The sequence below is a fragment of the Pelophylax lessonae genome (assembly GCF_965119305.1).
Source record: "Pelophylax lessonae genome assembly, chromosome: 3".
NCBI lineage: Eukaryota > Metazoa > Chordata > Amphibia > Anura > Ranidae > Pelophylax > Pelophylax lessonae.
This window is the reverse complement of record NC_138770.1, coordinates 384,601,566-384,626,790: the sequence shown is the minus strand read 5'-3', so window position 1 is coordinate 384,626,790 and position 25,225 is coordinate 384,601,566. Positions and strand designations below refer to the sequence as shown.

Genomic DNA, 25,225 nt, shown 5'->3' with positions numbered 1-25,225 from the left:
GTATACCTTTACAAAACTTTAAAAGGGTATGTGTTGTATCTGCAGATGCTTCGTTTGGCCGCAAGGTTTTTCAGGCTGCTGTTTAGAGGACCTGGTCCTCTTTGAGGTTGTATTGTTTTTTTTCAGGTGAGCTCCAAGTTGTTCTTGGTTGAGCTCCAAAATAATTATTTTACATATGACTGCATTCTGTTTCTCGTGCAGAATGCAAAAAGCAGCATGCATGTTTATTTTGGTCACCAGAGTTTGATGCCATTTGTTTCCATCTGTAAGTGAAATATGATGGTGAACTGGTACTGTATACTTAAGAATGGTTTTTTAGTTTAAGCCCAGAATTTAGCTATCTAGAATTCCCTGGTAACGTGGAATTCCTTTTTCTGCATCTGTATATTTTTTTTTATAAAACTTATAGCATATCTTGTTAACTAACCTTTTTACAAACAAATATTGAATTTTCCCCACTGAAAAATTGTTTTTATTTCATGCTTGTTTTGTTTGCTGTTTGTATTTGTTATAAAACATTTCTCCCCTGTTTCGTTCCAGGTCTTCCAAGAGAGAGCAAATCCCATTTTTCATCCTATGGATCACTGAATAAGAAAGAGATGGTTTTACCTCGTCTCACAGGAGCCCTGCGCTCCTTTTCAAATGTCACCAGACAAGATGATTACAGGGGGGACTCGACAGACTTGATGGTAAAATGTTTTATATAGGATGCAAAGTGCTAAACATTCTGAATGACTCATCGATGGTAGAATGTTTTATGCATTGGCGGTAAACAGCTGTTAAAGCTGTCGTGCTAGCATTCCCAATAACTGCAGTTTGTAAATTTCCAAAAGACTACGCAGAGCATTAAAGGAGGATTAAAAAAAAAATTGCAGCCTTGATTTCTGCTGCTAAAAGTTAAGCCAGTTGATGTAAGCAGTGGATTTCAAAAGGTCAATAACAGATCTGTAAGAATTTTGTTAAACTTTTTCCAGACAAATACTCTATTTAGCAAATCTTATATTGCAAGACCCCTATGAATTAGTAAGGTAAACTATTTCATAGCAAAAATAACATATAATATATATATATATACAGTGCATCCAGAAATTATTCACAGCACTTCACTTTTTTCCACATTTTGTTCTGTTACAGCCTTATTACTACAAAATAGATTAAATTCATTATTTTCCTCAAAATTCTACAAACAATACCCCACAATGACAACATGAAAGAAGTATGTTTGAAATCTTTGCAAATTTATAAAAAATGAAATAATCACTTGTACAGAAGTCTTCACAGCCTTTGCCATGACACTCAAAATTAAGCTCAGGTGCATCCTGTTTCCACTGATCATCCTAGAGATATTCTACAACTTGACTGGAGTCAATTCAGTTGATTTGACATGATTTGGAAAGGCACACACCTGTCTATATATGGTCCCACAGTTAACAGTACATGTCAGAGCACAAACCAAGCCATGAAGTCCTAGGAATAGCCTGCAGACCTCTGAGACAGGATAGATTTGAGGCACAGATCTGGGGAAGGGTACAGAAAAATATCTGCAGCATTCAAGGTCCCAATGAGCGCAGTGGCCTCCATCAACTGTAAATGGAAGAAGTTTGGAACTATCAGGACCCTTCTTAGAACGGGTAGCCTAGCCAAACTGAGGGATCAGGGGTAAAGGGACTTAGTCATGGAGGTGACCAAGAACCCGATGGTCACTCTGACAGAGCTCCAGCATTTCTCCGTGGAGAGAGGAGAACCTTCCAGAAGAACAACCATCTCTGCAGCACTCCACCAATCGGGCCTAAATGTGAGCATGGCCAGACGGAAGCCACTCCTCAGTAAAAGGCACATTACAGCCTGCCTGGAGTTTGCCAAAAGGCACCTGAAGGACTCTCAGACCATGAGAAACAAAATCCTCTGGTCTGATGAAACCAAGATTGAACTCTTTGGCCTGAATGACAAGCGTCATGTCTGGGGGAAACTAGGAACTGCTCATCACTTGGCCAATACCAGCCCTACAATGAAGCATGGTGGTGGCAGCATCATGTTATGGGGATGTTTTTCAGAAGCAGGAACTGGGGGACTAGTCAGGATCAAGGGAAAGATGAATGCAGCAATGTACAGAACTGGATGACAACCTGCTCCAGAGCGCTCTGGACCTCAGACTGGGGTGAAGGTTCATCTTCCAACAGGACTATGACCCTAAGCACACAGCCAAGATAACAAAGGAGTGGCTAGGGGATGATTCTGTGACTGTCCCTGAGTTGCCCAGCCAGAGCCCGGACTTGAACCTGATTGAACATCTCTGGAGAGATCTGAAAATGGCTGTGCACCAATGCTCCCCATCCAACCTGATGGAGCTTGATGGGTCCTGCAAAAAAGGGGAGAAAATGCCTAAAAATAGGTGTGCCAAGCTTGTAACATCATACTCAAAAAGTCTTGAGGCTGTAATTGGTGCTAAAGGTGCTTTAACAAAGTATTGAGCAAAGGCTGTGAATACTTGTATACATGGGATTTTTTTTTTTTTTTTTTAATAAATTTGCAAAGATTTCAAATTTCTTTCGTGTTGTCATTTTGGGGTATTTGTAGAATTTTGAGTAAAATAATGAATTTAATCCATTTTGGAATAAGGCTGTAACATAACAAAAAAGTAGAAAAAGTGAAGCGCTGTGAATACTTTCCGGATGCAAAATATATATTTACTGTATATGTGTATGTGTGTATTCTTGGTAAAAGTGGAAGGTGTCTTTTAACCACTTAAGCCCCGGAAGATTTTACCCCCTTCCTGACCAGGGCCTATTTTGCGATTCGGCACTGCGTTGCTTTAACGGACAATTGCGCGGTCGTGCAACGCTTTACCTAAACAAATTTCACGTCCTTTTTTTCCCACAAACAGAGCTTTCTTTTGGAGGTATTTGATCACCTGTGTGATTTTTTGATCATGCGCTATAAACAAAGAAAGAGCGTCAATTTTGCAAAAATAACAATATTTTTCACATTTTTTTTATATGAAATTCCCCCAAAAAAATGTAAAAATCAAAATTTTTTAACACTTTTGGCCAATTTGTTTTCTGCTACATATGTTTGTTAAAAAAAATCACAAAAAGCGTATTTTGATTGGTTTTCGCAAAAGCTATTGAGTTTACTAACTAAGGGAAAGATTTTTGTCATTTTTGTTGTTTTTTTTTTTAACGAGTAATGGCGGCGATCTGCGTTTTTTTTTTTTTTTTCTGCGGGACTGCGACATTGCGGCGGACAGATCGAACCCTTGACTGACATTTTTGACACTTTTGGGGTTACCAGTGACATTACTACAATAATCAGTGCTATACATATGCACTGTTACTGTAAAAATGACACTGGGAGGAAAGGGGTTAACTTTATTGGAGAGGGAGGGGGTTAAGTGTGTCCCTAGGGGCGTGATTCTAACTGTGATTGGATGTGGCTACTTGTGTAAGAACAGAGATCAATGGTCCTACATAGTAAAACCGTATGATCTCAATTCTTACACAGGGGAGAATGACAGGCGGCTGTGTTTACATTAGCCGCCTGCCTTTCTCCCACTCTAATAGACGATCGCGAGTGCCCGGCGGGGTCCGTGAGCGAGCGGGAGCACGCCTTCGGCGGCACGCGCTCGCTCCCCAGAGCCTCACAGGCTAGCGACGTAGACCTACGCCGCTTTGCCTGTGAGGGGGTGACTGCCGCCGTAGATCTACGTTAGGCAGTCGGCAAGTGGTTAAAATGTATACATTGGCAAATGTAAAAGGCAATATTAACCTATTGTTTACAGAGTATATGAATGTTAGGCTTGTAAGCATGATCAGCAACATACCAGGTGTTTTAGTTTAATCTTAAAGCTTTATTTGCACATCAGGCAAATTATAGGTACATAAAAAATGGTTCCCACTTAAAGTGCTCTAGACAGCTAAGGGTCCTTAAAGGAGTCATAAAGTCTCAAGGTTTTTCGTTCTTTGCATTAAGGTAAAAAACCCTCTTGGTTGCTGCTCCCCCACAGACCCCCTGACAAGCAGGAGCCCTGCAGCTCCAGCCACTGTCTCGGGTCCTCAGGTCCTCATTGGCTCCCGTTGCTGTCAATCAAATCCAGTAACACGAGAGTGGGGGGCAGGGCCGAGTCCTGCTGTCTGCATGGGTACCCCTATGGAATGCGGCTCTCCATGGGGGGCACCCGATGAAGAGGAGGGCTGTGCAAAACCCTTGCACACAGAAGGTAAGTATCACATGTTTGTTATTTAAAAAAAAGAAAAAACCTTTACAATCACTTTAATTGTATAGCTGTAATTGAAGTGTTACTAAAGGCAGTTTTTTTTTTCTTTATTAAAAAAGTGAACATGTTCTACAGGTATTGCACAGAGCTTCCTGAACCTCCTCTTCTGGTGACCCTGCCAGTGATCCTGGCTGCTCCTCTGCTCCATGTACCCCCATAGCAAGCGCTTGTTATGGGGGCATACATGCGTGCTCCCTCCTGAGTTGTGTGTGTCTATGGAGTCGCACTGCCTAGACACACACAGAGCTTCTTGGCCCCGCCCCCACTTCCTCTTCACAGCATTTGGTTGACAGCAGCAGGAATCAATGACTCCCACTGCTTCCTGAGTCCCTGTGTAAAGAGGAGAGGAGGAAAGAAAAGAGCCAGCTGTGCACAACACTTGATTGATTGAGGAAAAAATGTTTTGGCTTCAGAACCGCTTTGAAGGACTGTGATCAAAGCTGAATGCCAGATAAGTATTTTCTGCATAGTTATTTTGGTCCAGTTTGGACCAGTGTAAGTAAGGATTTTCCATACCTGGTTGATCCATGTGGAAAGGGCGATTCACATTAGTAGCCACTGCTACTGCAGTGAGCCTCGCTGTCTTCTGTGCCTAGCGGCTCCCTGCTGTGTCCCTACCACACGGGGTAGCTTGTTCCGCATAGATGCCATTTGTAGAATGCTTTGCATTTCCTCAGTTGCTGTCTCTTGCTGTTGATTGGACAAATTGGAGAGGTGAAGTGGTAACATCCTAGCCTCTACCTCATCCAATCAGAGTGCGCAAAATCGCACATGGATGTCAGACCTGTGTGAAAGTGTATGGCAGCCGCAGCTTGGGCTCCGACCAGGACACGCACCAACACATTTCTCCTCTGCTCCTCGGAGTCCAGGTTGCGTGGATTTCACCTCTCACCTGAGAGGAACCACAACTTTTCTCTTTCGTTTATTGATGGACACACTTTAAAAATAGAGGTTGTGACTGATGCTGCGTTGGAGGCGCTGTTCCCTTTTGGAACCCACAGGTCCTCCAAAGCAGCGAGGGTGTTCCATTTTCCACTTACTTTGACAACATTGTCACAAAACAGTGGGGTTGTCCAAAACGCAGTGGTTCCTAATCGCTTTTTGCTTGCAGTGTCCTTATGAGGATTAACTGCGTTAAAGGTGGACGGTCTCACCTGTAGTGGACTCGTCGGTTTCCAGGTAAATTAAGCTACCTTCATTCCGTTTGAGGAGTCCCTGGCCTTTAAATATCCAGCTGATAAGAAGGCAGAGGCTCTGGCCTGCCATATGTTCGCTGTGGCTGGTTCAGCATTTAGGCCGGTATTTACTATTGCCATGGTGTCGCAAGCTCTGACCTAGTGGGCTAAACTTTGTCGGGACCTGGAGGGGAAACAGTAGGCTGTCTGTATTAGCCGTGGTCCTTCGGCGTATTATCTGGCTGAAATACTGGTCTGTGGATCAGACTTCTAAGAAGGCCTTATCTGATCTCCCCCTTGTTGGGGGATTGCCTGTTTGGAGCTTCCTTGGATGACATCGTTAAGGGTCTCACAGGGGGGAAGAGTACTCTTTTTCTGCAGGCTACCAAGGGCAAGGAGCCCGTTGTAGACATGGGCAATTCGTCCCTCAGGGTCTCAAGACAAGGGATCAAAAGTCAGGGCTTACACCGGAGGTTCCAAGAGGACCTTGTCTGGCAAGCCTCGAGCAGGCTCTTCCAGACCTGTGGACAAGTCTGCCTCTGCATGAAGGGGCACCCTCACCCGTATCTGGGGTGGGGGCCGTCTTAGTTGGTTTCCGGATCCATGGACCTCCCTGGTATAGGACACGTGAGTCCACAAAGTTATTCGGTCAGGCTAGGAGATTGAGTTCGGTCTTATCATCTGGAAAGGTTCTTCCCTGCCAACCTGCACTTGTCTCCAGATCACTTACAGGTCTCTTTGGGGTAGTGCAAGACTTGTTCCTTCAAGTGGTGATTGTAACGATTTCGGAGCGTTTTCAGGGGTTTTTTACTCAAACCTCTTTACAGTCTGCAAAAAGGAAGGCGAGGTACGTCAAATTCCGGACCTCAAGGCACTTAACTTGTTTGGGCGTTTACAGAGGTTCCCCGTGAAGTCCATTCACATGGTAGTGGCATCCCTACTTCAGGGGGATTTCTTCTCCCTTCTATTGACATCAAGGACGCCTACCTGCACATTCTAATATGTGCCCCGGTGACCACGCTTTCTCCGTTTTACCATGGGCGAGGAGCATTATCGGTTTATGGTGTGGACCTTTGGTCTCGGCTCTGATACTCTGGTCTTCACAAAAGTCTTGGCTCCGGTGCTGGCATTGTTTGAGTTAGCGGGGATCGCAGTACTGGGGTACCTGGGCAATCAATCTCCGTCTTCTCTGATGGACAACTGGAGATTGCTCTGCAGGAGTTTGGTTGGATTCAGAACCTTCAGGAGTCTACTTTGGTTCTGTCCACCAAATCTGGACTATTTGGGTCTGACTCTGGACTCGGCATCAGCCAGAGTGTTTCTTCCTCTGGAAAAACTCCAGGCATTGCAAGAGGCAATTCAGCTTCTGTTGTTCAGCAGACGGTCATCCCTCCGGACTTGCATGCCGTGAGCTGGGCCTGTTGGTGTCCACCCTCAAGGCGTTCTGTTTGCACAGTTCCACACAAGATCTCTGCTAAACTGATTCTGGTGAAATGGGACAAGGTTTCACGGTCTCTAGAGGTGGCTTTGTTCTCTGGCACATCGACAGGGAAAATCCTTTCTCCCCCCCCCCCGTCCTGGACGGTTGTCACCACAGATGCCAGCCTGTCCAGGTGGAGAGGCGTCCTCAGCACAGATGTGCTCAGGGGGTCTGGACTTTGGCAGAGTCCAGACTGCCGATTAATGTTCTGGAACTGCGAGCGATCAGCCTTTGTCTGGCTCACTGGACAATTCGTCTTCAGGGGTGTCCGGCATGAATTAATTTGGACAATGCCACGGCCGTGGTTTATGTCAATCACCAAGGGGGCACAAGAAGTGTCCTGGCGGCTCAGTAAGTAGCTGGCATTCTAAGGTGGGCTCACTGATTCGTTCCAGCCCTCTCAAATTTCTGCCACTACTCCTGTGCAGGATCAAAGCAGAAGAGATTCCGTCCAGACAGACCTCGCTGGTCTTGGTACGCCGATCGGGTACGGCTGGTCGCCGATACTCCTTGGAGACTTCCTCTCAGGGAGGATCTGCTGTCTCAAGGACTGATCTTCCATCCTGCTTTACAGACGCTGGCTTTGACAGCTTGGCTGTTGAACGTCAGGTGCTGAAGGATGGAGGTTTGTCTGAGTTGGTGATTCCTACGCTGCTAAAAGCCAACAATTCTACTTCTAGGAAGATCTACCATCGTTCATGGAAGACGTACATTGCGTGGTGTGAGTCTCTTGGGGTTCATTCTCGCTCCTTCTCTTGGATCGGATCTTAACCCTTAACCTTCCTTCAATGGGGGGGGGGGGTTTGAACAGAAATTGGCCTTCTAGGGCCAGGTATCAGCTTTGGCAGTCTTTTTCTAACGACCTTTGGCCTCACACTTCCTGGTGCGTACCTTTCTTCAGGGTATCCGACATTTGGTTCCTTCAATGCGGGCTCTATTGCTGCCCTGGGATCTTAATGTGGTGCTTCCAGCTCTACAGAAGCCTCCCTTTGAAAATATTTGTGAGATTTTCCTGCTTGCGCTGCCCCAGAAGGTGGCCTTTTTGGTGGCTATCACTTCTGTGCATAGGGTGTCGGAACTTGCAGTCGTTCACCTTATTGGTGATTCGCAAAGATAAGGTGGAGCTTCGCCCCTGTCCATCACTCCTTCCTAAGGTGGTCTCTGTCATTTGAATGAAGACATTGTGTTGCCTTCCCTGTGTCCCAGGCTAAACTTCTGAAGGAAATTGTCTTGCAGACCTTGGATGTGGTCTGGGCAATTAGGGTGTACCTGGCAGCTATGGAGTCTTTTAGGAAGTCAGACTCTCTGTTTGTGCTCACTAACAGACCTCAGAAATCGTTGTCTGCATCTACAGTAATTAGAATATATCAGTTCTAGGGACATCTACCCACATCCATAAATAGAAGAACAAGGAAAAAAAACAAAGAAAGGAAAGGGAGATGCAAACCTCCCAAAATCCTCCTAGGATGATTGGACTTTAAAAGATGTGGGGTTGTCACAAAATGAGCACATTAAGGAGTAAACATTATGATTAAAAAATGAAATTTATTGCTTGCACAGAGTTAAAAAACTAGTCCTAAAAAATTGATATACATAGATAGAAGTAACGTTGCATCATTTCCAATACTATCTGTCATTACTTGTTTGTTGAGAAACATATTAGGTGGCCCAGCGCTTTTTGTGGAAAATTTTGTTCATTAATTGCTTCCTCAGGGACCAACAACAATGGCTAAGTTGTTTCTACAAACACTTTAAAACATTAAGAATCCTTTATCCCTTGGACCTGGACAGCATGTAAGTTACAGCACACGTGGCAGCCAAACATCCACCCGAGGAGCATATGAAAAGCACCGGCAGGGGTGGGTTTAATGTACACCGGACCGTGCCTGTAGCGTCAAAGCAGGTAAAGGTGTCAACCGGCCTTGAAGTAGAAAAGGGACTGGAATATTGCTTCCTAGGATATATAATCCCAGTGGAGCCTCAGATATTGTCTAGATGGAAACTGACTGTTGTCCATGCTCCAAGAAGCATGGACAACAGTCAGTTACGATCTATACAAGATCTGAGGCTCCACTGGGATTATATATCCTAAGAGGCAATATTCCAGTCCCCTGTCTACTTCAATGCCGGTTGACACCTTTACCTGCTTTGACGCTACACGCAAGGTCAGTGGTACATTAAACCCACCTCCGCCGGTACTAGTCATACGGTGTCAGGTGGATGTTTGTCTGCCACATGTTGTGCTGTAACTTACATGTCATCCATGTCCAAGAGCTGAAAGATTATGTTTTGAAGTGTTTGTAGAAACAACTTAGCCAATATTGTTGGTCCCTAAGGAAGCAATTAATGAAAACAATGTTACGCGAAACGCGTTGGGCTGCCTAATATGTTTCTTAATAAACAAGCAATCACAGATTGTATTAGAAATGATGTAATATTACTTCTATCTATATATGTACATTTTTTATAAGTAGTTTTTAACTCTGTACAAGCAATACATTTGATTTTGTATCATAATGCTTACTCCTTATTGTGCTCTTTTTGTGACAACCCCACATCTTTTAAAGTCTAATCATCCTAAGAGGATTTTGGGAGGGTTGCATCTCCCTGTCCTTTCTTTGTTTTTTTCAGGGTTGTCTGCTTCTTCTGCGACCATATCCAGATGGATCAGACAGACGGTGGTTCGGGCCTATTGCATTAGGGGTCAGGTTTCTCCTTTCCCTGCCAAGGAGCACTCTACTAGGGTGCTTAGTGTCTCCTGGGCTTTCCGTCATCGAGCGTCAGTGACCCAGGTATGCAAGGTGGCTGCCTGGTCGTCGGTGCGCACTTTTACAACATTTTTTAAAAGTGGATGTGTTGGCATCTGCTGATGCTTCTTTTGGCCGCAAGGTTTTGCTTGCTGCTGTTTAGAGGACCTGGTCCTCTTTGAGGGTGTATTGTTTTTTTTTTTTTTTTCAGGTGAGCTCCAGTTTTTTACGGTTGAGCTCCATGTTACCTGGTTGGCTATGGTTGGCCTTGGGATTTTTTTTTCTGCTTTTTTTCCCCAACCCTCATGTTTAACACTGCTTTGGAATGTCCCAATGGTTAAGAAGAATCAGGAGCTGTGTCCGTCGATGAACGAAAGAGAGAATGCCTATAGCTGAGAGTGGGTGTATGCCCACTGGGACTGCCTATAGGCGTAGTGAAGCTTTTTCCTGCCTAGTGTCCTTCTCCTGTAGGGGCAGTATAACCCAATGGCTAAGAAGAAACGGGAGCTGTGTCCATCAATGAACATCAGAGAAATGGATTTTACAGTAAGTCAAAAATCCATTTTTTTTTCATTGGGTCACAATCCGAGAACACCTTACATTTGTTAAGAATATTTTAGGGCACTCTCTAAATGGCACCCGTTTTATTTTTGTTTTTTTGCATGTTGTCCAAGCTTTGAAATGCTAGAGTGCCTGGCAAGTTGCTAATCGTGCCCACAAGCTTCATATTACAACTTTGAGAGAGGTGCTTAAATAATTCTCTGCTGAAGATAATGGGGTTCTCATTATTTAAGTGCATAGTTAAAAAAAAGATTCTCTATTCTGAAAGCTTGAATTTTATATTTATTTATGCCTCTTTACAAGAAACTGTGGTAGCAACATTAACTCCTCTTACCATGTAGCAAATAGTAAAAATAACACCTTTTTTTTTTTCCTCTCATCAAGTGTTTTTAATGTACCTATTATTTATAACACTGCTGCATCCAAACTTGTTTATCACAATACCTTAAATTTGAGTGTACAGAAAACTCGTCTTCTAGCGGTCATTTCATTTTAAAACAATAGTTATTTTGAAAAGCTTTCACTTTTCTCTTTTGATTGCACATTTTCTTTCAAAACATTTAATTTTGAAGCAGTTTGAAGAGAGACATTTTCTTTTATCCATACTGCATTAATTTTACAGAACAAAAGATCGAAGTTGCGTGAACAAGTTTTGGAGTCTGACCTTACTTGGAAGAAAATAACTCAATTTGTCACTGGCATTGTGGACAAGGAGCATGAAGCAATAAACGAGGGCCTAAAAGAAATATTACAGGCTGCAAAACAGATTGGTAAATTACTTTTTGTTAAAGACAAATTCTTTAAATTCATGATGTGCTGTGAATTCAACTTGGTAATTTTTCACCTGGCTAGTCTGAATAGAGGAGAATCTCACTTGATTGTTTTGCAGCAAGTGAATTTCAATCTTCTGATCCCTGGCTCAATAATTCAGACTTAAATATTTACATAAGGGTGACTTTGGGGTTGTATTTCTCCTAGGTTGTCATTTTTATTGTAGTGCTTGTGATTTGGAGTGAAAGGTTTAAGCTATTACAGAGAAGATGGCATACATTTATTTACAGGCAGTTTAAATCATAAACACACACAGAATGGCAAAATGATTGCTTTCTTCTCTTGCAGTGGGAACTGACCATGGACAAGAGGCAATCGAAAGTTCAGCCATGTTCCTCTTCAAGACCTTCTATGATAAAGAAACTGTCGGTCACGAAGAAACCAAGGCTATCAAACAGATGTTTGGTCCTTTTCCATCAACATGTGCTACAGCAGCATGTAATGCCACATATAGAATTGTGTCACTGCTGACTGATGAACAGCTTAAGAAACTCTCACAACATTTTCATGAGAAAAACATCGAAGATACAGTGTTCTTTGGCAAAAATGTCATATTTTCTCTGGAAATGTATGAACTGGAAGAGACTGAAGATTTGCCGCTAAATGGCAGTGTCGAGGCAGAAAATGATATTAGTCTAGACTTCCTAAAGTTTCACAATAGCCAGAAAGACAATTTTAAAGGCATATCTGCTATAAGTACTCACCAAAAGCCCCTTGGCAATGAAGATGAAGGCTCTTTACTGTATGATGAGGTGGAGAAATATGTTGTGCAGAGTTCCACGGGAGGTGCCACAGTAGAAGATTTGTGCAACACTATTTTTGAAATGCTGGCATCTGCTAAAAGCGATGATGAACTTCAAAATGAGGTGTGTCAGTTTTGGCTTTTTTTTTCTTATCTATTTTCTGTTTTATTTCTAGTTTGGTGTGTGATTGCATGCATTGGAACAGAGACAAGTTAGGAACTGTGTCTCAGGGGTTACACACTGTGGGTTTGACATGGGCAAGACCATTGCTTTTTGTGCCAGTGGCCCCTTCACTGTATAATCTGTGTACATTGGAAAATGAAAGACTCCAAATAGGAGGATGAATGGGACAAAATAGGGTTGCTGGAACAGTAACGAGAGTGCTGCCTGAGGTTTCATTTAATGTAAAATGTATAAACCAAATGTATGGTAGCATTTTCCTTCTTTATTTATTATTGTTAGGACCAAAAACCAAATGCCAGAGCATTAGGAAATTATCTCTGCTTAGAGTTCCAATATTTCGACAAGGCAGGCCATTAAATGCATGTCCCAAAAACAAAAATTAGAGGTGGCTGCTTTAGTAATCCTGTAAATAACAGCTATTCTTGTTCCTGGATGGCTACGCTTACTCACTCCACTGTTTTTATAGAGGAAACCATGGTTGTCACTCTCTCCCTATTTACACTACAGACATATCTTCCTGTCTTCAGCTCCATTACATTGGAGGAAAGGGAATGGGTAGCCTACAGAAAATCGCTTAGAAGGAAGATCACATTTGTTAGTTCAGTTCATAGGAAGTGACAAAGATCAACATGTATAGCATGTACTGGCTGAATATGTCCCTAGTATCAAAAAAAAATAAAAGCAAATGCAACCACCACCACTAAGTACTGGTAAGCTACAATATTTGAAATGTTTGGTTCTTGGGTTTAATTACTCTTTAACCACTTGCCGACTGCCTAACGACTATTTACGTCGGCAGTCAGCCCCTCACAGGCAAAGTGACATAGTACTACGTCGCTAGCCTGCGAGGCTCTAGGGAGCGAGCGTGTGCCGCTGGAGGCGCGCTCCCGCTCACGGACCCCCCCCCCCCGCGCGAGTGACCGGCGGACCCCATGTCCGCTGGTCACTCGCGATCGTCGGCTACACCGGGAGAAAGGCAGGCGGCTAATGTAAACAAAGCCGCCTGTCATTCTCCCCTGTGTAACAGCAGAGATCATACAGTCCTGCTATGTAGGACCGTTGATCTCTGCTGTTACATGAAAAGCCACATCCAATCACAGTTAGAAGCACGCCCCTAGGGACACACTTAACCCCTCCTTCTCAAATAAAGTTAACCCCTTCCCTACCAGTGTCATTTTTACAGTAACAGTGCATATGTATAGCACTGATTACTGTAGTATTGTCACTGGTAGCCCCAAAAGTGTCCAAAAGATCAGTCAAGGGTCCGATCTGTCTGCCGCAATGTCGCAGTCCCGCAAAAAAAAAAAAACGCAGATCGCCGCCATTACTCGTTAAAAAAAAAAACCAATAAAAATGACAAAAATCTTTCCCTTTAGTAAACGCAATAACTTTTGCGCAAACCAATCAGAATACGCTTTTTACCATTTTTTTTTTACCAAACATATGTAGCACAATAAATTGGCCTAAGATGTTAAAAAATTTTGATTTTTACATTTTTTTTTGGGGAATATTTTTGCAAAATTGTCGCTCTTTTTTTGTTTATAGCGCATGATCAAAAAATCACACAGGTGATTAAATACCACCAAAAGAAAGCTCTGTTTGTGGGAAAAAAAGGACGTAAATTTAATTTGGGTACAGCGTCGCACAACCGCGCAATTGTCACGCAGTGCCGAATCGCAAAATAGGCCCGGGTCAGGAAGGGGGTAAAGTGGTTAACCATAGTTCCCTGGTCTTGTTCTTTAGCAGGGATCAGGTGACTACTGGATTTGGTCACATAATTGATACCGGAGGGAGCTTGACATCCCACAGGAAATAGTTCTCATATTTAAAGCTGATCTTCAGGTTTCCGGTCACTTTAAATAGTTTGTTTGGGCCATCTGTTTCTAACAAACTATTTCTTTCACTAAGTGCTGTATTGGTTCTAAGTACTGTATGAACTGAATGTAGCTTCAGCTACATACACTGTGCTGAATTTCCGGCTTTGAGACAGACTTCCCATCTCACACCTGGAACAATGCAGAGTCAGTCTGAATGACTCTCAGCTATTCATAGGCAGCTTTGTATTCTGTGAATGAATACAAAGCTTCCTCTGATTGGCTGAGGCGGAGGCACAGGATACAAAGTGCCAGAGTGCCACTCAGCCCGACTCTTGTTTGTTCTGGGTGTGATACGGGATCTGTCTGTCTCCGAACTGGAACCCAGCGCTGTGTACTGTATGTAGCTGAGCCAATACAGCACTAAGTGTCCATTCACACTACCGCGACTTGTCAGGCGACTTGTCAGCCTGACAAGTCGCTGTCCATTGTGTGCTACAGGAACCGTTCTAATAGGAGCGACACAAGTCGCTCTGACTTAGAAAAAGGTTCCTGTACTACTTCGGGGCGACTTGGAACGACTTGCATAGACATTCATTATATGAAGTCCGTGCAAGTCACGCCGAAGTTGCGGTGCACGCGACTTCACAGGTCGCCCCCAAAGTTGTGCCGCGTAAGTGTGAACCGGCACTTAGTGAAGTACATTTGTATCAGCTTCGTCCAAACAAACTATTTAATGTGACAGGAAACCTGGAGAATAGCTCTAAAAGAGCAAAATGTTTATGCTGTGTGTGTGTTGGGGGCATATTTTTGAAAGATTTACTTTTGTAGCTATTTCCATTCAAAGTGTACCTGTGATCTTAACCACTTAAGGACCGCAAGGTTTTACCCCCTTAATGACCAGGCCATTTTTTGCAATACAACACTGCGTTAATTTAACTGATAATTGCGCCGTGCAACGTTGAACCCAAAAAAATTTGATGTCCTTTTTTTCCCACAAATTGAGCTTTCTTTTAGTGGTATTTGATCACCTCTGTGATTTTGTAATTTTTATTTTTTTGCGCTATTAACAAAAAAAGAGCGAACATTCTGAAAATAAATAAATATATATTTATATATTTTTTTTACTTTCTGCTATAAAACATTCCCAATAAAAAAAAAAATTAAAAGATCACATTTTTTCATTATTTTTGGCCAATATGTATTCTGCTACATATTTTTGGTAAAAAAAATCCCAGTAAGTGAATATTGATTGGTTTGCGCAAAAGTTATCACATCTACAAACTAGGGGAAAGATTTATGTCATTTTTTTAATTTATTTTTTACTAGTAATGGCGGTGATCAGCGATTTTTTAGCGGGACTGCGAAATAGCGGCGGACAGATCGGACACCTGACACTTTTGGGGAGACCAGTGACATTACTACAGTTATCCGTGCTAAAATTATGCACTGTTACTGTACTAATGACACTGGCAAGGAAGGGGCTAACACCAGCGGCGATCAAAGGCTTAAATATGTGCCTAGGGGATGCTTTCTAACTGTGGGGGGGTTGTATTCACTTGAGGAACACAGAGACCTGTGTTCCTACATAAGAGGAACACAGGATCCCTTGTTTACATCGGCAGACCACCTTTCTGTCTCTATGGGGAGAGATCACGGGTGGCCGGCGGACATTGCGTCTGCCGGACCCGCTGATATGCTCCCCCTCTAGCGTGCGTGCCCCAACTAACTGCTACATGAAACATCGTACATGTACGTCGTTTCGCGTAACAAAGCCAATCTCCTGCTGTATAACTACAGCGCTGGTCGGCAAGTGGTCAACCAATGCAACCAAGTTGCTGCCTTTCTTGGTATTTGAATACAAACTTTATTTTTTTTATTTTTTTTGTGTGAATGTTTCAGGAACATTAGGATCTTGGCAGTGGATGTCTATGCTCATGATGTGCACATATTTTCTCTATAATGTAAATCTCTAGTTTTCTTGTGAACCTAGTATATACTAAGATGGACATCCATTCTGCATCTCCCACTTTGCACTCATACAGGGATATTCTTTTGACTTAAAGTGGGCGTGAACTCGAAAAACAAGCAATTCTCTTTTGTTCATTGATGGACACAATTCCTGATCTTCTTAACCATTGGGTTATAGTGCCCCCTACAGGAGTAGGACACTAGGCACAAAAAGTCTGGATACGTCTATGGGCAGTCCCATTGGGGTATACTCCCTCTCTCTGCTATAGTTACTCAATTTTTTTCTGCCTAGTCAGGAGTAAGGACCTAGTTCCTTGCTGAGATCTCTGGTCCTGGCAATTTTTTTTTCTCCTGTTTTTTTTCCTGTGAGATCTACAATCAACTGCCGGACTAGACGATGGGCTGGATAATCTAGATCCAGTGGTCACCCCAGTCTGGCAAGTGAGTGCCCGAAGACCTCAGCTCCGCGCTAGGTCAGCTGCGACTGCCTGCGAGTCAAACGTCTCGCAAAGTGTCATACGAACTTGTCTCGAGTCACAGAGTTCCTCCTGGCTGACAGCCCCCCCATTTCGATGGAGAGGAGGTTTTGTCTGGAGCAGTGCCTGCCTCGTTCCTGGTATGGTACTGTGGGAGGATTTGGGCCACCTCCTGGGGTGGGGGCAGGGTTCTGTACTGGCGATGGGGGTGCTGAGTTGTGCCCCCGGCAACCGGGCAACCGGCTAAGAGGGGGGTTTCTTTGCCCCTGTCCATCGTTCCTTCCAAAGGTTGTCTCTGATTTTCATTTGAATGAGAACTGTGTTTAAACCATATCCTTGGCCACATGTTATGTATTGTACCCTAAATATGGGTGTTACATGATATAAAAGACAATAACCACTGCCCACCCATCGTACATATACTGTATATACATCTTTGATTAGAATTAGTAATACCAGGATCATGGCTACATCTGCAGCCATGATCTTGGTATCATTTTTTAGAGCTAGCGGTCTCCCTTATTTTAAATGTGATCAAGCGGCTTTACAGCTACCTGATCACTTTTACAGGGCTTGAAACAGGCCCCCAAACATCCTTCTGCTGCCTGCCACTGTTCCCAAGCCCTTCTATAACATCAGCGAGCCTTGGACCTCTGTAAGCGGTGGAGTTGGCAGTGCACTGAGGAGGAGGAGGAGGAATATTCCCTCCTCTGTGATGCATCATCACAGTTTTAACACAATTTCCAGTTTTGGTTCTTTGTTTACACATGCCAGGGAGGCAGCCAATCAAACCAATCTGTTTTTGATCGGCTACCTTGGAGGGCAGAGGAGGGATCAGGGGTCTAATAGACCCCAGATCTCTACATAATGATGATCCATCCCTGCCCAGGCTACCACAAGGTTTGTTGTTCATAGCTTGTGATAGCAAAAAAGTTAAAAATACGTTTAAATGAAATGAAAAAAAAAAAAAGAAAAATGAAAGTTCACCCTCCCCCACATTCATTCCCATGTAGGTCCTGCATGCATATGTAAATAGTGCACCAAACGGAGTGAGAGCAATAATTCTAGTTCCAGAGCTCATATTTTACTGTAAATTGGTAGCCTGTAAAGGCTTTTAAAGTGTCGCCTATGGTAAATTTTAGGTACCGTAGTTTGTCGCCATTTCACAGGCATATACAATTTTAAATGCTGACAGATTTGGTATCTATTTAATCAATGCAACATTTTCTTTTATATTTTTAAATATATATTATATTGTGTTTGCGTACACTATAATACATCGAAGTGTATTTTTTCCTGAAAATTTGCGTTTTAAAAATGGTTGTGCAAATATCGTGCGCCATAAAAAATTGCAAAAACCACCATTTTATTCTCCAGAGCCTTTGCTTTCAGAAAATATATAAAGTTTGCAGGTTCTAAGTAATTTTCTAGAAAAAAAATGCTGATTTTAACATGTATGAAAAATGTCGAAATTGGCCCGAATGGCAAATCATTAAAGAAAATGAGTATCCAATCTAAATCCCAAATCTGTCTGCTATCTCATAGCCTGTCAGTGTACAAGCAGTGAATAATCCCGGAATGTTCAGGTATACAGCCATTTTCTGTGACTGCATGTTAAAGCCTAACTAGCCGGAATCATAGACAGTTTACGATAAGTATATTACTAATAGTTCTTGTTGTAAAGAAGGAAGTGCTGGTAAAACCTGGAAACAGTTTAGTGAGATACATTTACTGTATAATCACATATGCTTTTTCTGTTTGAATAGTTGTAGTGAATAACATACATAAGTGGTTTAACAATACAATTGTTTTGCTGACATTTGTCATGGATGAGTTCCCCGAGGTGTTATTATTTCTAAGTGTAGCACATTTCTTTTGCATATATACCTTCTGCAGTATGCAGCTCAATGTCAGTTTACTGCAAGATAAGATATATTATGATACACAAATGAAATGCAAATGTTTTTGCTTAGGCTTCTGCCAAAATCTTTAAAAAAATTCCCTTCCCAAAACTGTCAAGATTTAGAGAACATTAGGCTTTTTAAATGGCATGAATATATTTCTGTAGCACGAAGCACAATTCCTGACTGAGTGAATTTGGAATTTGTGACTTACTGCTTCTTTTATAAACCATCTCATCCAGAATTTAAGCATTGTTATGTGGCTGTTATTATCTCTGTGTAACAAACCTAAAAGGCAACATTTGCATAATTGCTGAAAGCAGTATTTGTAGGCATTTTCAAGCCCAGTGTAAACCAGTAAAACTAGAGAATGCTTTGCCCTTCTGTCATATCAAATAAAGCTAAAGGCATTGCAGTCCCCAATATGACAACACTGCGTATTGTGCCAGTCCAGAGTATGCTTTATAAGATAAGTAAAGGGGGCCATACACTGCATGTTTTTTTCAAGCAATGAGCCTAGTTCAAGTGTTTGTGATGGTTACTAAGGCATGTACCGTTTCCCTAGCGGTTATAATTGGCACTTACCATTGTCAATAGTTCTTGCTACTGCACAAATATTTTCCAACTTGTGCATGTAAGCACCTATCATTCCTATTTCTGTGAGAAAAGGGAGCAAGCATTTCACATCTCAGGTGTCAGATTCATTCTTTAGCTAAGTGGCAGAAAAGATTGCATTGGGTCGTAGTAGTAAAAATGACTATATATTTAATAACAGGGAGATGTTTCACTGTGATACCTTCTCCATGAGACTTTTTAGTCTTCTTTTTGGCAAGCCTGTTCTGGTTGTCTTCTGAAAACCGCTAACTTGGCACTTATAAGTGAAACTGTTATACCCTAAAAAAAAAATATATATTTTTTGGGGATTGGGATGTTTTTGGTTGCCATACTTACCCTCTTATTTCCCTACTTGGCAAGATAGTGACCTGAGAAAAAAAGTCCTTAGGCCTTGTTCACACAAGTGGCCAGGGAGTGGGAAAACCAGGTGGCTGAACCCCAGTTGTACTACCCTGCATCCATGCACTTGAGCACTGACATCCAGCCACTCACTGCTGTACATGTGCCACAATGTGGTGCTTTGCGACCACAGCAAAGACTAACCAGCATGTCACAGTCAACAGGCATTACCGCCATCGAACAGGACCAATGCAAGTCTAAAGGGTCACATTGCAACCCCCTGCACCTGCATGCAATACATACAATTGCGGCGCAGTAGTACAGTGTTTACCAGGTTAAATCATTCTGTGAGAAGGCAACATATCACTGCCTAGTAAATGCGATCTGAAAAGTGATCTAAATGTAAATTGTTCTTTAGAGGTCACTATGCATGTGGACAAACCCTTAGTCCAGTGATGGCGAATCTTGGCACCCCAGATGTTTTGGAACCACATTTCCCATGATGCTTATGCACTCTGCCGTGTAATTGAGCATTATGGGAAATGTAGTTCCAAAACAACAGCCATCACTGCCTTAGTCTATTGTGTACTGTACATGTAGACAAGAAGCTTGCCATTTACTAAGCTGATAATAGACAGGAAGCTGTGATCATGATGCCCACTAATTGTATGTAAATATTTCTCAGCTGGCATGGGGGTAACATTTTTTTGGCAAGATCATGAAGAAGCTTAATTCTTTCCAAATGTTTATTTCTCTAAGTTCTTTAATTTAGATGTTTGGGCTTATGTAATGAGGCGAATGACAAAAAGGAAAGTGCAGGGACTTCCAGCAGCTGATCAAGATTTATCTTGAAGTAATTTTCTTTAGTAATCAGAATGCTATGTGATACTGCAGTATTCTAATTATTAGTAATTGTCTTTTTTTTTTTTTTTTTGTGGTTTAAAAAGTCTCACTGTCTAAAAAAGCCCCTTAAATCAGTGCAATGCACAAATGTGCATAACATCAACAGACCTTATATAAAGGCCAAATAAAGTGCCAGTGCATGAACTAATTGACAATAAACAAATTCATTTATCTACAATAGAATGAAAAAATCAAGAAAGTCCATAGTGATAACAAAAAATCATCTTTTCTAAAGTGCCAGTGCTCAAAAATCAAGGTGATACTTTTCTTCCTAAAGTGTTACTAAACCCACAACTCTAAAATCAGTCTGTATTTGCAGTAAAGCATCCTTTGTTATACTCACTGTGGAATCTAAGGGGTTAATCCTGTGCATTGTGTAAAAAGGCTACTTGATTCTGTTTTCTCTGATCCTCCTCCCCCTCCACAGTCCCCAATCCATCTCCCGATAGTACAGAGCCTTGGGGACACTTTAAACATGTTCAGTTTTTTGTGTATTGCTAGAGAGTTGTTTTTTTTTTTTTTTGGGGGGGGGGGGGGGTGAAAGTGATCAGCACAGTGCCAGTCAGCACTTTCCAGACTGAGGATCCTTTTACAAGCTTTAACCAGACACTGATAATAGTGACAAGACTGCTATATACAACTGATGAGAAAGGGTATTTAGCAGTTTATGTTTACTAAAATAATTGCAGTTCTATGTACTGTGTGAGACCTACTATACAGCGGGGAAAATAATTAATTGATCCCCTGCAGATTTTGTACATTTGCCCACTAACAAAGAAATTAAAGGCGTTTGAAAGTCAGAAGGTTTTTTTATCTTAAAGCATTCTATGCATTAGGATAAAAAGCCTTCTGTGTGTAGCAGCCCCCCTAATACTAATGTGAGCCCCCTCTCTATCCAGGGATGTCCACTAGTGCCTCAGCTGGACTCTCTCTCCTGATTGCTGTCAAATTCAACCAATCAGGAGAGAGAGGGGGCGGGCCCAATAGCAGCTCTGTGTATGAATGGATACTCGGTGCTGCAGCTCGGCTCGGGTGCCCTCCTAGCAAGCTGCTTGCTGTGGGGGCACTCCACAGGAGGGAGGGGCCAGGAGCTCCAGCCAGGGACCCGAGAAGAGGAGGATCTGGGCTGCCCTGTGCAAAACCACTGCACAGAGGAGATAAGTATACCATGTTTGTTATTTTATTAGAAAAAAAAATCTATCGTTTTTATTGTAGGTGTATTTTAAATGATAGAGAAATCCAGAAAAAACACAAGATACAAATGTTATAAATTGAGTTGTAGTTGAGTGAGTAAAATAAGTATTTGATCCCCAAGCAAAACATGACTTAGTACTTGGTAGAAAAACCCTTGTTGGCAAGCACAGAGGTAAGATGTTTCTTGTAGTTGGTAAACAGGTTTGCACACATCTCAGGAGGGATTTTGGTCCACTCTTTTTTACAGATCTTCTCCAAATCCTTAAAGTTTCCTGGTTGTTTCTATAGTTTCAGCTCCCTGAATACTTTTTCTATAGGATTAAGGTCAGGAGACTGACCTTAATATGCTTCTTCTTGAGCCACTCCTTTGTTTCCTTGGCGGTGTGTTTTGGGTAATTTTCATGCTGGAAGACCCATCCACAACCCATCTTCTGGCTGAGGGATGATTTTACAATACATGGCTCTGTCCATTGGCCCCTCAATGTGGCAAAGTCGACCTGTACCTTTAGCAGAGAAACGGCCCCAAAGCATCATGTTTCCACCTCCGTGCTTGACTGTAGCGATGGTGTTCTTAGGGTCATAGTCAGAATTTTACTTCCTCCAAACACGGCTAGTTGAGTTAATATCAAAGAGCTCAATTTTGGTCTCATCTGACCACAGCACTTTCTCCCAATCATTCTCTGAATCATTTAGATGTTCATTGGCATGACTGTACATGTGCCTTCTTGAGGAGGGGAACTCATCGTGTTTGGAGGAAGAAAAATGCTGACTATGACTCTAAGAACACCATCCCTACAGTCAAGCACAGAGGTGGAAACATTATGTTTTGGGGCTGTTTCTCTGCTAAAGGTACAGACTGACTTTGCCGCATTGAGGGGCGAATGGACGGGGGGCCATGTATTGTAAAATCTTGGATAAGAACCTTCTTTCCTCTGCCAGAACACTAAGGATGGGTCACGGATCGGTCTTCCAGCATGACAATGGCCCCAAATCTACCACCAAGGCAACAAAGGAGTGGCTCAAGAAGAAGCACATTAAGGTCATAGAGTGGCCTAGCCAGTCTCTCTCTCCGTGCTATAGATACTGTTTTTTCTGCCTTGGCAGGAGTAAGGACCTAGTCTCTTGCTGAGATCTCTGGTCTTGGCAACTTTGTTCTTTTTAGATAGAATTTTTTTCTCCTGTTTATTCCCTGAGAGATCTACAATCAACTGGATAATCTAGATCCAGTGGACACCCCAGTCTGACCAGCGAGCGCGCGCAGACCTTAGCTGCGCTCTAGGTAGGCCACGACATAGCCCTCCCTGGATGGGGGCTGGCCTGCGAGATTAACACCTCGCGAAGTCACATACGACCGGGTCTCGGCACGAGTCACAGCATTCCTCCTGGCCAACAGCCCCCCATTTAGATGGCGAGGGGCTCTGTCTGGAGCGGTGCCCACCTGGTTGGGGCTCCTGTCAGGGCCCACCGTCCTGCCTGGGCCTGTCCTTGTAGCCTAGGGATCCCTCCCTGGTCCCTGGAGGCCTCATGGTGCTGCCATTTTGCGTCGGGCTAGCAAAAAGTGTCCCCCGCTTTCCTCTGCCTCATCTGTCTCATCAGATCCTTAATCTGATTCGGCCGCCGCGGTCATTGGTCACCCTGCTGGATCTGCGAACACGCACCCGGAATCCTCAGATAGTGAGGATGATTTCTTCACATCTGCAACTGCACATGAAAAGGCGCTGGTGGAAGCACTGATTGTGTCTGTGCGTAAGACCTTAAAGATGGAGGACGCAGCTGCGACAGAGGCGCAGGTTCCCTTTGGCACTCACAAGCCATCCAGAGCGGCTAAGGTGTTTCCTTTCCCTGCTTATTTTGACAAAATTTTCGCTTAAGATTGGGGACAACCAAAGCATCCTCTTGAGGCCTGTAAGCCATTTAATAGACGTTACCCCTATGAGGAGTCCCTTATTAAGAAGTGGGCTGTTTCACCGGTGGTGGACCCTCCAATTTCCTGATTGAACAAGGCAACCATGATTCCGGTTAAAGAGTCCCTGGCCTTTGAGGATACGGCTGACAGGAAGACGGAGGCTGTGGCCCACAATATGTACACTCTGGCTGGTTCGGCACTGAGTCCAGTATTCACCATTGCCCTGGTTTCGTAAACTCTGACGGAGTGGGCTAAGCTTTTACACCATGACCTGGAGGGAGAGCAGCTCCCCCCTGCCTTTGCTGAGCTGGTGGTCCAGGGGCTGCAGTTTGTCTGTGATTCCTCTTTGGATATGGCTCCCCTAGTGGCTTGGCTCTCTGTTTTAGCAGTGGTCCTTCGGCGTGTCTTTTGGCCTAAATGCTGGTCTGCGAACCAGACTTATAAAAAGGCCTTGACTGATCTCCTCTTTCAAGGGGATCGCCTGTTTGCGGCTTCCCTGGATGACATCATTAAAGGTCTCACAGGGGGAAAAAGTACTTTTCTTCCACAGGCTACTAAGGGCAGGGAACTTTGTCATAGATGTGGGCCCTCCTTCTCAGCTCATATGTTTTTTCGTCCCTTCGGGACAATTGACAAGGGCTCAAACCCTTGTCTGGCAAGCCGAGAGCGTGCTTCTCCAGACCTGCGGACAAGGCTTCTTCAGCATGAACGTGCACCGTCACCTGTATCGGGGGTGGGGGTCGTCTTTGCTGGCTTCCGGACCCGTGGACTTCCCTGGTATAAGACAAGTGGGTCCAAGAAGCCATTGGATCCGGCTACAAGATTAAATTTCACTCTTGTCCCCCGGCAAGGTTCTTCCTTCCAACTTGCACCTGTCCCCAGACCGCTTACAGGGTCTGTTTGGGGCAGTACAAGACCTGCTACTTCAAAGGGTGATTGTCCCAGTTCCGACTTTGGAACGTTTTTAGGGTTTTTACTCAAACCTGTTAAGGGTGGAGTCCATTCGTACGGTGATGGCATCCCTGCATCAAGGTGATTTTCTTGCCTCTATTGACGTCAAGGACACTTACCTTCACATTCCAATATGTTCAGGTCACCAGCGCTTCCTCCGCTTTGCCGTGGGAGAGGAGCATTATCAGTTTGTGGCGTTACCCTTTGGTCTCGCCTCTACTCCCTGGGTATTCACAAAAGTGTTAGCCTCGGTGCTGGCATTGTTATGCCAATGGGGGATCGTGGTACTGGGTTACTTGGACGACCTCCTTCTGTGATCGGAGTCCCCTACTGCTCTGTTGAAAAACCTGGAGATCTCCATACAAACTTTGGAGTTCGGCTGGATTCTGAATTTAGCACTTGGGTCTGTGCAGAGCTGTACACAGCTAATTGAGTCCTTGCGGGATGTTTGTTTCTGCTGTCCAGGCCTATCGTAAAACTATGACCAAATCTATAAAGGATAGCCAGAACTAATGGGCATCATAAAAGGCAGTCGGATAGCTCTGCCCAATTCCAAAACGTAACAAATACACACACGATTCATAAACTCAGACAGGAACATGACACATTAATAATAAGTATATATTTGGATGAGAAATGTCATACTGAACAAATTAGGGTCATACATGACCACACTAGCACTAATAGAAAGGAAGATAGCTGTCAGATATTCCCTGGGTGACGAGTTTATCTGAGATATTCCATGTTTAGTATCCCTGGATGCGAAATTCAATGCTGAACAATAATCTATCAGTTGAAAGAATATAACCGGTACATACTGGAAGATATGAATAGGGGTATAAAACTGTCCAAAGAGGAGGGACCTGATATTGCCATAAACCGGGGACAGCCCTTGGCCACTCTGTTTTACTGGTCAGGGACATCTGTCAACACCCCTTTGATCCCAGAGAAAAAGGGAGACCCCTAACAAGTGGACGGTTCTCATGGTACCATCAAAGCAGGAACATCTATAAAGTTTGAGGACCGATACCACCTGGCTCATCGACTGAACTCTGATAACACCCTGGACATTGACTGCAAGTATTCTTCCTCTTCAATCCTACCTTATTTTTTTTTTATTGCTGAATTATGTCTCGATTTCTTTGAAACGCCTTTTTTTTGC

General features: G+C 43.3%; 1 protein-coding gene across 1 annotated transcript in view; it reads left to right on the top strand.

Moving 5' to 3' along the window:
• Positions 1 to 545: 545 nt before the first annotated feature.
• The window catches only part of ASCC3 (activating signal cointegrator 1 complex subunit 3), a 1,118,804-nt gene continuing 1,094,124 nt past the window's right edge, over positions 546 to 25,225 (top strand). Inside the window, exons 1-3 of the mRNA XM_082251201.1 lie at positions 546 to 689; positions 10,859 to 11,006; positions 11,356 to 11,933. Of these exons, the coding sequence (XP_082107327.1) occupies positions 600 to 689; positions 10,859 to 11,006; positions 11,356 to 11,933 (816 nt within the window). The 5' untranslated portion in view covers positions 546 to 599. The remainder of the gene's footprint in view (positions 690 to 10,858; positions 11,007 to 11,355; positions 11,934 to 25,225) is intronic.